Source organism: Cebus imitator, unplaced genomic scaffold (assembly GCF_001604975.1).
Source record: "Cebus imitator isolate Cc_AM_T3 unplaced genomic scaffold, Cebus_imitator-1.0 Scaffold618, whole genome shotgun sequence".
Classification (NCBI taxonomy): domain Eukaryota; kingdom Metazoa; phylum Chordata; class Mammalia; order Primates; family Cebidae; genus Cebus; species Cebus imitator.
Window position 1 is genome coordinate 313,674 of NW_016107933.1, and position 13,870 is coordinate 327,543.

General features: G+C 43.8%; 1 protein-coding gene across 1 annotated transcript; it reads right to left on the bottom strand.

Annotated features, from left to right (window-relative positions):
* Nucleotides 1-3,093: 3,093 nt before the first annotated feature.
* Nucleotides 3,094-3,988, bottom strand: LOC108295088 (F-box/WD repeat-containing protein 2-like). The gene has a single exon (XM_017517120.2). The coding sequence runs from the start codon at nucleotides 3,820-3,822 to the stop codon at nucleotides 3,427-3,429; it is 396 nt and encodes a 131-aa protein (XP_017372609.1). The 5' UTR covers nucleotides 3,823-3,988; the 3' UTR covers nucleotides 3,094-3,426.
* Between the last annotated feature and the right edge of the window lie 9,882 nt (nucleotides 3,989-13,870).

Below are 13,870 nucleotides of genomic sequence, written 5' to 3' on the forward strand. Positions count from 1 at the left end.
ACCCTGCAGGGAGCAGGGGCTGCCTGAGCTGGGAGGGCCTAAGCAGGAGGAGGAAGAGCAAGGGGCAGGAAGGGACCAGGAGTGAGCAGCCTTTAATATTAGCGAACTTACCACACCCTGCAGTCGGGAAATCGCTCTTGAAGAGTGAGCTGACATGCCCAAGGGCATGCAGCTGGCACGTGTGGGCATTGGGATTTGCACCCAGAATGGCATGAAACCACCAGCGTACACTGCCCTTGATGAGGGGAGGGGAGGAGCCGGCTCTCCCTGCAGCTCCCACTGCCCGCTCTTGCATGGGAAGATGGAGTCCCCATGGGTTGTTCCGGCTGTTTCTAAAGCCTCCCTGGGCTTTGGGTCTGAGGCAGCGACTCGAGCTGTGGCATACACTGCGTGAGGCTCTCTGTACCTAACTTTCCCCATTTCATCGTGGGGGCCAAGGTGAGGGGGTTTGGCCAAAAGATGCCTTTACCATCGCCCCCATCTGAGGCCCAGGATTTGGCTCTCTGATGCCAAGAGAGCAAAGGGCATCCTGGAGACAGGTGGTGACCTCCTAGGCACAGGGATTAGCAGGCTTCTCATACGAGGCCTGAGCCGGCTTGGGCTCCATTAGACAGACTGGATTAGGGTGGCTGCAGGGATTTGGGCAAGGCTGGCAGAGGGAGCAAGCAAGAAACATGCCACTTTCTCTCCTCTCCCACCCCTCAGGCCCCTATAGTTTGTACTGCCAGGGCCACCTCTCCTGGTGGAAGCCCAGAGTCAGCAGGCTGGGTCTAGCCCTGCTCCTATCCACTTTAACAGTGGGAAGGGTGGGGAGCTTAGCTGGTGCAAGGCCCTGAGTCTGACATTGAAAAGGACTGCACTAACTGGGCTTGGGAGGTGGATGGGCCCTTCCCTGTCAGGAACAGGCCTGACAGCTCCCAGCACACAGCAGCCTCCTGCTTGGCATGACCAAGGCAGCCACGGCCTCTTCCTGGAGGATAGACCATCAGGAAGCAGGGGCAGCAGCAGGGGGACTGGTAGGGGGTTTTTACCCTGTAGGAGGGAGGTGCACACACCTGTGAGCAGGGGGCTGGAGGAGGAGGAGAGGGGGTGGCAGGATTTTAGGACTGATGGAGATTGGCTCTGTGGGCATGGAGGATGGCATCACTGCTGGGGCATTCCTTGAGAAAACGAGGACCAGAGACAGAACTGAGCAGGTCAAGGAGGGCAGAAACCAAGAGTTCAGGTTTGGACACAGGAAAGCAGAGACTTCATGATTCATGAGCCTGGAATTGAAGGAAGAGGTCAGGGTGGGACGGAAAGCTGAGGTGGGATTGCCATGGTGGTGTTTAAAGCCATGGGATGCAGGAGCTCACTGGGGCTGAGAGTGTGGACAGGTGGTGAGGATGGAGCCCCAGGAAGCCCCACATGAGGGGGCTGAGCAGAAGTAAGGAGACTGGGAGGGGGTGGCTGAGGAGTTGGACTTGAGAAGCAGGAGAATGGGTGGCAGAGGGGCCCAGAAACAAAGATTGAGAAGGGCGGGAACATTCATCATAATTCATTCAGCCCCATGCAGTGGCAGAAGGCCAAAGTGCACTTCGCACACATGAGAAGAGGCAAGGAGGCAGGACAGCCCCATGCCACACCGCCCAGATGCCTGTGGCTTGGAAAACCCCTACAGCCTTCTGTGATTTCAGCTGCAGCTGCTGCCATTAACAAGCACACGGGAAACTAAAAGCTGGGCTGCTGCCTTCAGCTTGTGTCCACACTTCCAACCCCATAGCCGGGCCATTCAGTAACTCCTCCAGACCAGCCCCCACATTTAACAACCAGACTGTTCCAGTTGCAAAATTAGTTTAAAGCTCTACGTTCCCAGGTTTGTTTAATGGTTAAGCTTCCAGTCCCAGGATTGGGATGTTAGACATATTCCACTCTCTCTTTTGTTGGGAACATGCTTTGTGGGTGAACCGGTGCATCTAGCATGGACTCTGGCACAGGGATGTTGAAAAGCACGGGGTCTGTACCTGGGAAGCGTACCTGATCCCTCCAAGAATGTCCTGTGTGGAGCAATGTGGGGTGTGTCTGGGAAGCAAGCCCCACCTAGCCTGCTGCTCCCAAGTGCCCTCACGCCCCCAAGGGGAGCCACAAACCCCTCATGGCAGCAGGGCATGAGTTTGGGCCTTGACTGTCACCAAGACCCAGCGTCACCTCCCTCCAGCCTTCCCTGTTGACCCATGGCCTCCTCACTGTGCTCTTCAGTGCTCAGCTGCCATATGACGCATGGCCCTAGCACGAGTTTTTCCAGCCACGACCACCAGTGGTGCTGCTGCTACTGCAAAGCCTGGTGCTGCTGGGAGACCCATCAGCCGGGAAGGAATCAGGCCAGATGCAGTGGCTCCTGCCTGTAGTCCCAGCACTGTGGGAGGCCGAGGCAGAAGATTGCTTGAGCTTGGAGGTTTGAGAACAGCCTGAGCAAGATAGCAAGACCTTGTCTCTGTAAAAAATACAAAAATTAGCCAGGTATGGTGGTGCACGCCTGTGGTTTCAGCTACTCAGGAGGCTGAGGTGGGAGGATCCCCTGAGCCCAGGAAGTCAAAAATGCAGTGAGTTAGGATTGTGCCACTGTACTCCAACCTGGGCAACAGAGCGAGACCCTGTCCCCCTCCCCTCACTGACCCCCCTACCACCCAAAATAAAAGCAGCCTGAGGCTAAGACTTCCAGGATGAAGAAAGGGAACAGGGTCTGGATGAGGAGATGTTGCCAGACCTCCTCAGAGCTGTACCAGGACAAGCAGTCACCTCTCCAGCCTCCCTAGCCAGGGAGAATGCCTGCTGGGGACACGCAACCACAGGGCATAGGACCCTCACAGCATCCTGATACAGCTGCTCGGGCTCGATGAAGTTGCACAGCATTTTTACAAAATGCATAGGACATCATTTAAAAGGTTGCTCCAAGAAGAAGTCCTGTTGACCCCTGCCGCTGGGACTGTTTTTCTCAGCTGGGCTGCCATAGCAAAGTCCCACAGACAGCTGGCCAAAGAACAGAGATTCTTTTTTTTAGGGTGAAAAGCTTTAATAACAGACAATCTGATTTCATAGGCAACCAATGATCAGATTAATGAATCATTTAACTTTACTTACAACCAATATTCCACTCAAGAAAGATGAACCCAGAGTGCATCCTCTTGCATTCACCAGCATAACTAAGTACAAATGAGGTCAATGGTGTACCCCGTTAGCATAGCATACTGCATTGTGAGTCAGTAAAACAAGCCTTCTCCTACTCCAGGTCCTGGCCCCCTGGCAAACATAGATACAAATGATGTGCACTGCGTGATGATACCATTAGGTGAGAACTTTGTTTCATGCAGTCAGCTGCTGTAGAGGTTGCACCCAAAGCCTATGGCCCTGGCACCCAAAGTCAGTCAGCAGTGGTGGCTCATGGTGTCAGCCATGTTCCTTCCACACCAGGTGAATACTGTGGTCAGGCATGCTGCTGGCAAAGACCAAGCCCGTGTCATTGTGCCCATCTGGTCCATTCAACCAGGATGCTTCACCTGCCAGGAAGCTTGAGCCTCTCTTTGATTTCCTGTACTCTGGCAGAGGCCAGCGACTAATCAGGCTCTGTGTCTGCAAGTCTGTGATGTATAGGTGGTGGCTGTCAAACAGCAGAGCAAAAGTATTTCCAAAGCCAAGAAAGGCCAAGTTTGCTATCTCAGGAGTCTTGATGACCCTGAGAATAGCATAACCGGAGGCGAAGTTGCTGGTAGAGACTGCGTGCTGAGCTATAGACAATGTATTTGCCATCCAAATGAAGTCTTGGCTGCAAGCAGATCCTTCCATCCTCAGAGACAAGATAATGTCTTTAAGCACTTACAGTTGATTTCTCTCCCAACTGGCCAAATCTTAATCTCATATTTGTCTGCACTTAAGAGGATGTAGTCTTCAGGGCTGAGCAAGAGAGAATTGACTTTGCACTTCTGCAAAACTACCTTGGTGACCCATGGCGTGCGCCTAGTGAGTGTTCAGGCGCGCCACATAGATAAAGGCCACCTTTCCACAGTGAAGTCTGCAGAGCCACTCTCTAAGATATCATTGTAGTCCATGCTAAACACTGTCCCCATGTGCCCTCGGAAGTGCTGGGTCCTGGCTCCGGAACTGTATTACCAGCAAGCCACCGTGTTGGCAAAGGAGCCTGTCACAAGCTTCCCGTTCGTTGGACTTCACCACTGCACAAGTGTGAGTCTGGATGCCATAAGTACACTACCCTGTGCTCAGATCCCACAGCTTTGCAGACCCTGTGGCTGTCTTCCTCAGCTGGGCTGCCGCAACAAAGCCCCAGACAGAGGGTTAAAGAACAGAGATTTATCTTCCCACAGCTCTGGAGGTTGAGCGTCCAAGATCAGGGTGCCAGCGTGGTGAGTTCTTGGGCGGGCCTCTCCCTGGCTTGCAGACCATCCCCTGCTCCTTGCGTTCTCACATGGCCTTTTCTTGGTGTGTGCAGGAGGAGAGAGAGTCCTCTTGTCCTCTGCTCATGAGGCCACCAGTCCTATCAGATTAGGGCCCCACCCTTATGACCTCAATGAACCTAACCATCCCTTAAAGTTCTGCTTTCACAGACACTTACATTGCCAGTTAGGGTTTCTGCATAAGAATTTGGGGGACACAACTTGTCTGTATCCCTCTGACTCGGCCTGAAGCATCCAGGGGAAAAAGCAAAGGGCACCCAGCAGAACTGCAGGGTGGTGGTTTAGTGCACACTCAGGGCTACAGAGCCCAGGTCTAGATCTTGGTGAGGTCACTTTTTATCAAAGTGAAGTTGCGCAAGTCTCTGTACCTTTATTTAGCTTCAGGGTCCACATCTTTTTTTTTTCTTTTTTTTTTTTTTTTTAGAGTCTCCTGTTGCCCAGGCTGGAGTACCGTGATGCGATCTTGGCTCACTGCAACTTCCGCTTCCTGGGTTCAAGTGATTCTTCTGCCTCAGGCTCTAGAGTAGCTGGGATTAGAGGTACAAGCCACCATGCCCAGCTAATTTTTGTGTTGTTAGTAGAGACAGGGTTTCATCATATTGGCCAGGCTGGTCTCAAACTCCTGATCTCATGATCCTCCCGCCTCAGACTCCCAAAGTCCTGGGATTACAGGCATAAGCCACCGTGCCCCGCCATCAGTGTCCACATCTTTTAAGTGGAAAACTTGATATGCCAAATTCTAGTGTTTTAAAATTTCCATTCAACGTTTCTAATCCTAGTGTGTAGGCTTTTGTATATTTCTCTTAAGAGTCTGGTTAGAAACAGAGTAGTAATGAAATTATTATAGTACGTGATGAGATTTCTCATATATATCTCTCTCCTTAATTCTCACAACACCCTGCTGAAGTAGGTGTTAGTATTACCCCCATATTGCAGACGAGGAAACCAAAGGGCAGAGGAGCACAGAGACGTAAGGAACCAGGCTGCCAGTGTGCAAACATCCTACAGTATGGCGGGCCTGGCGGAGCCGAGCCTGGCTGATCCCTGAGCTCGGCTGTTGCTCATTAGGTTATACAGATGATATCATGGATACAGACTTTCTATCTATTTTCTCCCATTTATTGTAGATGTAATCTGGACAGAAAAGGAGTTGAGAGAACTCCAGAGATTGCAGTTTGTATATTTTGAACCATGTGGTTTTTGTTCTAGGAGAATTCCAGTTCTAGAATTCCTCTGGAAACAGGGTCTCTTACCCTGTTTATTAGTTTGCTATGATTTCCATTACAAAGTACCACAGACTGGGTGGCTTAAACAACAGACTTTTTTTGGTCTTGCAATTCAGAACCTAGAAGTCCCACATCAGGGTGTCAGCAGTGTAGGTCCCCTCTGAGGGTTGGGAAGGAGGGATGTGTTCCAGGCCCTTCTCCTTGATGTGTAGATTGCTGTCTTCTCCCTGAGTCTCCACATCATCTTTGAACCTGTGTCCAAAATTTCCTCTTTTTAAAGTTTTTTAGAGACAAGATCTCTTTATTTGCCCAGGCTGGTTTTGAACTCCTGGCCTCAAGAGATCCTTCTGCCTAAGCCTCCCAAAATGTTGGGATTGCAGATACTAGCTACCAAACCTCACCCAAAGTTCCTTTTTTTTTTTTTTTTTTTTTTTTAGATGGTGTCTCAGTTGCCCAGAGGCTAGAGTGCAGTGGTGCAATCTCGTCTCACTGCAAACTCTGCCTCCTGGGTTCAAGCCTTTCTCCTGTCTCAGCCTCCCAAGTAGTTGGGACTACAGGCATGCACCACCACACCTTGCTAATTTTTGTATTTTTAGTAGAGACAGGGTTTCGCCATGTTGGCCAGGCTGGTCTCGAACTCCAGACCTCAAATGATCTAACCACCTCAGCCTCCCAAAATATTGGGATTACAGGCGTGAGCCACCTTGCCCGGCCCCAAAGTTCCTCTTCTTATAAGGACACCAGTCATATTGGAATAGGGTGTACCCCAGTGACTTCTGTTAAACTTGACTACTTCTGTAAAGACGCTGTCTGTATACACAACCATATAGGTCCTGGGGAGCTTAGGACTTTAACATGAATGTTTTTCAGCATTGTTGAGGGGGCATAATTCTACCTATAACACACGTAATGACATTGCAAATGCATTCCCTCCCAAGGCTGCCAGGCCTTAGCCTTGAGACAGTGATAACTTATCACAGGGGTTCTGAGGTGAGCAGAGGTCAGGGCAGGCACTAGGTATGAACTTAGCCAGCTCCACTCCTGCTTGAGCCAAGGCTTTCTCCTGGTATACCCTTTGACCACACAGAGCAGCCCAAAGAAGCAGGGCCTGTTCCTCTCAACTGACTGACAAATGCAAAGTACTGTAGCTACTGAAATGCAAAGTTCAGTTGGAAATAGCTGGTGCAAAATGCTGGTGGTTCACAGCTTATATGAGTGTGGCACATAGAAATGCATTTAGTGGACCGGGCACATGGCTCACGCCTGTGATCCCAGCACTTTGGGAGGCTGGCTTGGGTGGATCACTTGAGGTCAGGAGTTTGAGACCAGCCTGACCAACATGGTGAAACCCCGCCTCTACTAAAAATACAGAACTAGCCGGATGTGGTGGTGCATGCCAATAGTCTCAGCTACTTGAGAGGCTGAGGCAGGAGAATTGAACCTGGGAGGCAGAGGTTGCAGTGAGCCGAGATCACACCACTGAACTCCAGCCTAAGTACAGAACAAGACCCCAACTCAAAAAAAAAAAAAAAAAAAAAAAAAAAAAAAAAAAAAAAAAAAAAAAAAAAAAGAAAAGAAAAAGAAAATAAATGCATCAAGTGTAGGTTACTTTGAAATGCATAATAAAGTAAATGTCTATTCCTAAATATCCCATGGAACAGTTTTGCCTGTTTGGGACATTATTTAAATGAAGAGGGAATACTTTCAAAAGGAAAACCATAAAGTAATTTGATCAAATCTGAATCTCATCATAAGTAAAAGGCCTAAACAGCTTTCCAAAGGAATTGAATGCACTGTATTGGGTTTTAAAATCCATCAGTTTTCAGGATATCAGTCCATATGACTTTTATTGCTTGTAATTGGCATTGGCTTGAAGTTCAGTATGAGTACCAACATTTGCGCTCAGAGTTTTGATAATAGAGGAACTGCCTTCGTTTTGAAACAAAAATGTTTAAATGCACCACAGACTTGTTTATAAAGGCCGTGTGTTAAGCTGCCTTTCCACAGGGCAATGAGGGATTTCAAGCATAAAATATATTTGAGAAACTTCATTTTTAAGGAGCCAATTAAGTAGGTGATATTGTTTTGTTTTGTTTTTTAAATAGAAAATCTTTAATCAGAACATAAATTTTTTTCAAAATTACAGAAATCAAAGTACTATGCAACAAGGCCATAGAATAAATCTCGAAGTCATCCCAGATATACAGTGAACATCTACGCAGAACCTGGCTCAGAAAACTTTTTCGGGCCTTTTTTGTTTTTTTGAGACAGGGTTTCACTCTGTCACTCAGTCTGGAGGGCAAAGGTGCTGTGACCCAATCATGACTCACTGCAGCTTCCACCTCCTGGGCTCAAGCAGTCCTTCCACCTCAGCCTCCCAAAGTGCTGGGATTACAGGCAGAAGCTAGCATTCCCAGCCAAGAAAAGTTTTTCCTAAAGAGCCATGTGTGGGCTGAATAATACCCTTGTCTGTCCACGAACCTGTGACTCCTACCTTATATGGCAAAGGGGACTTTATAGATGTGATCAGATTAAGGTCACAATTGAGATCCTGAATTGTCAGGTGGGCCCCATGTAATCACAGGCCCTTATGAGTAAGAGAAGGTGCTGTGAAAATGGAAGCAGGGAGTGATGCAAAGATGCTAAATGTAGGCTTTGAAGGCAGAAAGGGCCAAGGATTGCAGCTCTGAAACCTGGGAAAGGCAAGGAAGCGGACTCCTCTGGAGCCTCAGGAGGGCAGCAGTCCTGCTTAAACCCTGATTTCTACCCTGTGAAACTGGTTTCAGACTTCTGGCTTCCAGAACTGTGGGAGAATTAATTTGCATCATTTTAATGAACTAAGTTTGTCATAACTTGTTACAGCAGCAATAGAAAACCAGACGGTAAATATTTTTGGCTTTGCCCCCCTGTCATAACTGTTGAGCTCTGCCGCTGTAGCACAGACACTGTCACAGGCAATAGCCAGAGTCAGCCTCGTGGGCTCGGCGAGGGATGGAAGCCAGTTGGCAGTTGTGTGACCAGGATTCTCATGATCAGCATCAGCTTAGCTCAGGATCCACAACGACCCAGCCACTGAGATGGAGTGCTGGAGGCCACAGCAACACACACACACACACACACACACACACACACACACACACACACACACAGAAGAGAGAAAAAGAGAGAGAATGCAAGAGACTGGTAATGGTGAGGCTACAGAGTTGTGGGTAAAAGGAAGTCTTTTCAATCAATGAAGTGGGAAAATTGGGTGCTCCTATGAAAATAAATGGATCTATACCCCTACCTCATTCCACAACCCCAACCACTAAGCCGGAGATGGGGCGCTGGAGGCCATAGCAACACACACACACACACACACACACACACACACACACACACACACACACAGAGGGGGGAGAGAGAGAGAGAGAGAGAGAGAGAGAGAGAGAGACAGCGCAAGAGCAAGAGACCGGGAATGGTGAGACTACAGAGTTGTGGGTAAAAGACAGTCTTTTCAATCAATGAAGTGGGAAAATTTAGTACTCCTATGAAAATAAATGGAACTACACCCCTACCTCATTCCACACACCAAAATCAATTCAGATGCATTATTTACCTAAATGGGAAATGCAAACTGTATTAGTCTGTTCTCACACTGCTATAAATAACTACTTGAGATTAGGTAATTTGTGAAGAAAAAAGGTTTAATTGACTCAGAATTCCACACGCTCTACAGGAAACATGGTTGGGGAGACCTCAGGAAACTTACAATCATGGCCCAAGAGGAAGGAGAAGTAGGCATGTCTTCACATGGCCAGAGCAAGAGGAAGAGAGAGAAGGGAGAAGTGCTGCACATTTTTAAATAACCAGATCTAGTGAGAGCTCACTCACTATCATGAGAACAGCAAGGGGGAAGTCTGCCCCCATGATCCAATCACCTCCCACCCAGCCCCACCTCCGATCCTCAGGATCACAATTCAACATAAGATTTGTGTGGGGACACAAATCACAAAGCAATAAAATAAGTCAAAGATTGTATGTGAAAGTATTTCATGACCTTTGGGAAAGATACCTTAAACTGAATACAAAAAACACTAACCATAAAAGAAAGGAACTATAAATTTCATAGCCCTAAAATTAAGACCTCTCTTGCAGACAGCATAAAGATAAGGATGAACTGTTGATAATGATCAAAGCTATATAACAGGTTTATAAGAGTTTATAACACTATTTTTCTAGAAAACAAAACAAGAGAAAAAGACACCATAGAGTGGAAAGGCAAGCCACCAAGTGGTAGAAGATATTTACAACTCATATAATTAACAAAGCGCTCATCTTCAGAATGCAGACTGAACTTCTATGAATCAATAATAAAAACACAAATTACACATAGACAAATGGGCAAAAGATTTGAGCAGTCAGTTCACAAAAAAGGGTATCGAAATATCAATAACAATATGAAAAAAAACAGCCTCATTAAAAATTAGGGAAATGTAGATTAAAACCACAATGAGCTATCCAGCAGAAAGGCTAAAATGGAAAAGACTGAAAATTCCCTGTGGTAAGGGTGATGAAGAATAGGAACCTTCATACACTGCCAGCAGGAGGGTAAATTGGTACAATTCTCAAGAACACAATCTTGAATTATTTACTAAAGTTGAAGATATACATGCCCTAGGTCTCAGCAATTATATTTGTAGGTATATTCCCTAGAGAAATGAATGCACAGATATATGCATAAGAACATTCAAGGTACCATTATTTATTTAAAACATGGAACAAATCAAAGGTACATCGTAGAATGAATAAATAACTTGTGGTATTCCATGCACTGGAATGGAATATTATATAGAAAAAAGAAGTGAGCCAAAGTGATACATAATAGCACAGATTAATCTTCTATATAATTGAATACACATACTTTAATTCCATTTTACATAGCATCCATAAATGGGCAAAGTAAATCATAGTGTTTAGAGATGCACACTTCAGTAGTAAAAGCACAAAGAAATGCAAAGAAGGATCATGACTGGGAGGTGACTTGTGAGGGTGCTTGTGGATTGTGAAGGATTATATGGGTGTTTTATTTACACTCTTCTGCTACACTGAACATTTATGGTCTTGCATTTTAAAAAATGTATGTGTTACTTTTCACAATTTAAATATTTTAAAACATAAAAAGGACAATTAGAAAGCAAAATGTAAGATGTCAGAACTAAATTGAAGTATATTAATGACTCAAATAAATGTAATTCTGCTTAATGTTTCAGTTAAGAGACAAAAATTTCAAGTTTTTGTGAAACAAAATCTAGTTTAATGTTGCTTATAAGAGACTCCCATGAAACATAAAGCTGCAAAGTTGTCACTGTCAGATGTATGTGAGTGTTCCCTGGGCGACCCTACTTGAAAGGTATGTCTTTATTTTACCTAACTCAGTGCTCACCCAGTGCTAAAAGTTAGAAATAAAAGTGGGGACATTATTACCAACCTTAGAGAAATTTTAAAAAGCTATAAGAGAATACTACAAACATTTGTATGCTAACAAATTAGATAATCTGGATGAAATGAACAAATTCCTGGGAACACACAACCTACCAAAACTGATTCAAGAAGAAATAGAAAATCTTAACAGACCTATATTGTTATCAGTAAACAAAAAACTCCCAACAAGGAAAAATCTATGTTTCACTGGATAAGTTCTAGCAGACAGTTAAAGAAGAATTAACATCCATCCTTCTCAAACTCTAAAAAAAAAAAAAAAAAAAAAAAAAAAAAAAAAAAAAAAAAAAAAAAAAAAAAAAAAAAAAAAAAAACCAGAACAACAACAAAAAGGAGAGAACACTTCCTCAACCATTCTATATATGACACCAGCATTAACCTGGTACTAAACCAGACAAAGATGTGGAAGTAAACCACAGACCAGTATCACTTCTGAATTAAGAATACAAAAAAATCTTCCGCAAAATACTAGAAAACTGAATCCAGCAGCATATAAAAAAATTATGTACCATGAGCATGTGGGATTAATCTCAGAAATGCAAAAGTGGTTCAACATATGAAAATCAATCACTATAACTCACCACATTAATAGAATGAAGGAAAAAAAGCCACACGAGCATCTCAATCAATGCAGGAAAAGCATTTTTAAAAATTGAACATACTTTTAGAATAAAAACACTCAGAAAACTAAGAATAAAAAAGTGACTCATTCAAGACAGTAAAGGAAATGTATGAAAAACCCATGGCTAACATACTCAATGGTAAAAGATGAAAAGCTTTCCCCCTAAAATCAGGAGCAACACAAGAATGCCCACCTTCACCACTGGCATTCAATATTGTACCAGAAGTTCTAGCCAGAGCAATTAGGCAAGAAAAAGAAATAAAAGACATATATACTGGAAAAGAAGAAAACTCTCTATTCAGAGATGACATGAACCTTTATTTGGAAAATCACAAAGAATGTACAAAAAAACTTACTATAGCTAACAAATTAATTCATCAAATTTACAGTATATGGAATCAACATGAAAGTAAGTTAAAATCAAACACCTTTCACAACAATATTCAAAAGAATAAAATATCTAGCAATAAATTTCACCAATAAAGTGAGAGACTTGGGCACTAATAAGTGTAAAATAAGGCTGAAATAAAAGAAAACTTAAAATAAATTTTAAAAACCCTGTATTCATGGCTAGAAAGATTTAATATTTTTCAGAAATGGCAAAGCCAATGCTTACATATATATGTAACTGCAAGAGGCCATGACCAGAACAGTGTGGTATGGGCATAAGGATATCTAGATTAAGGGAATAAAATTAGAAGTCCAAAAATGTACTCTAACACATTTTCAGTCAGCAGATATTCAAGGAAGGAATCAAAACCTATGGTCAACTGATTTTTGACAAGGGTAGTGAAACCATTTAATGTGGAAAAAAATGGTTTTAACAAACGGTGCTGGGATAACTGGATATACATGCAAAAATATGACTCTGGACTCTTTTCTCACATCATACACAAAATTTAATCAAAATGGTTCAAAGACCTCAATGTAAGATTTAAAATCATAAAACTCTTAGAATAAAATATAGAGGTAAATCATTATGCTCTTGGATTAGGCAACAATTGCTTAGATATGGTATAAAAAGCACAAACACTCAAAGAAATAATAAATTGGAAACTTTTAATTAAACAAAGTAAATTAAAAACAAAATTTAAAACTGTGGCCATCAAAGAAAACTATCAAGAAACTAAAAAAAGGAAACCAAGAACAGTAGAAAATATTTTTAAACATTCAATACATTCTACACATCTGATAAGGGTCTAACATTTAAAATTTATACAGAACTCTTATACACACACACATACACAGACAGAGAATGAGAGAGAGAGAGAGAGAGAGAGAGAGAGAGAGTCTAAAATCTGCAGGGTGGGCTTGCGGACTGGAGCCCCAAGAAGAGTCAGTGTTGCAGTTCAAATCTGAAGGCCATCTGTTGGCAGAATTTCTTCTTGCTCTGGTGAGGTGTGCTTTTTTCTCTATTCAGGCCTTCAGCTGATTGGATGACGCCCACCCATATTATGGAAGGCAATCTGCTTTACTCAAAGTCCACTGTTCTATATGTAAATATCCAAAAACACTCTCACAGACACATCTAAAATAATATTTAACTAAATATCAGTATTGTGGGCTAGACAAGTTCACACATAGAATTAACCATCAGAAGTCTACCACTTGTCAACCTGGTATGCATATGTATCTGCTTAAACTATACTTAATCTCCAAACCAAGACAACAACAAGGTCATACTTCTTCCTAACATGATAAACCCCTGCATACAATTGAAAGTGCATTAACCCTTTCCTCAGAAGAAGATGCAAAGTGTTTAGGTGATGTTTGCTCTTCTCCTTGATATCTCATAACTTAAATACTATGATGTAAATTTAACAAATACTATGACATAAAGTCAACACATTGTACATTACATAATGAGGGATAAGTGAGGGAAGAAGTATTACCAAAACATATTCATAACCAAACAAGGAAAAATACTCATAAGTACAGTCCTCATTTCTATCACTGGTCATGTAGTCATGACCAGTCTTCCACTACCCATTCCATATTACTTTTGCCCTCAGCAAACACCTCAGCTGGTTGTGGATCTTAACCTGATGGGGCTACCCCAACTTTTATTCCTAAAGGGGCTTGGCCATGAGTAG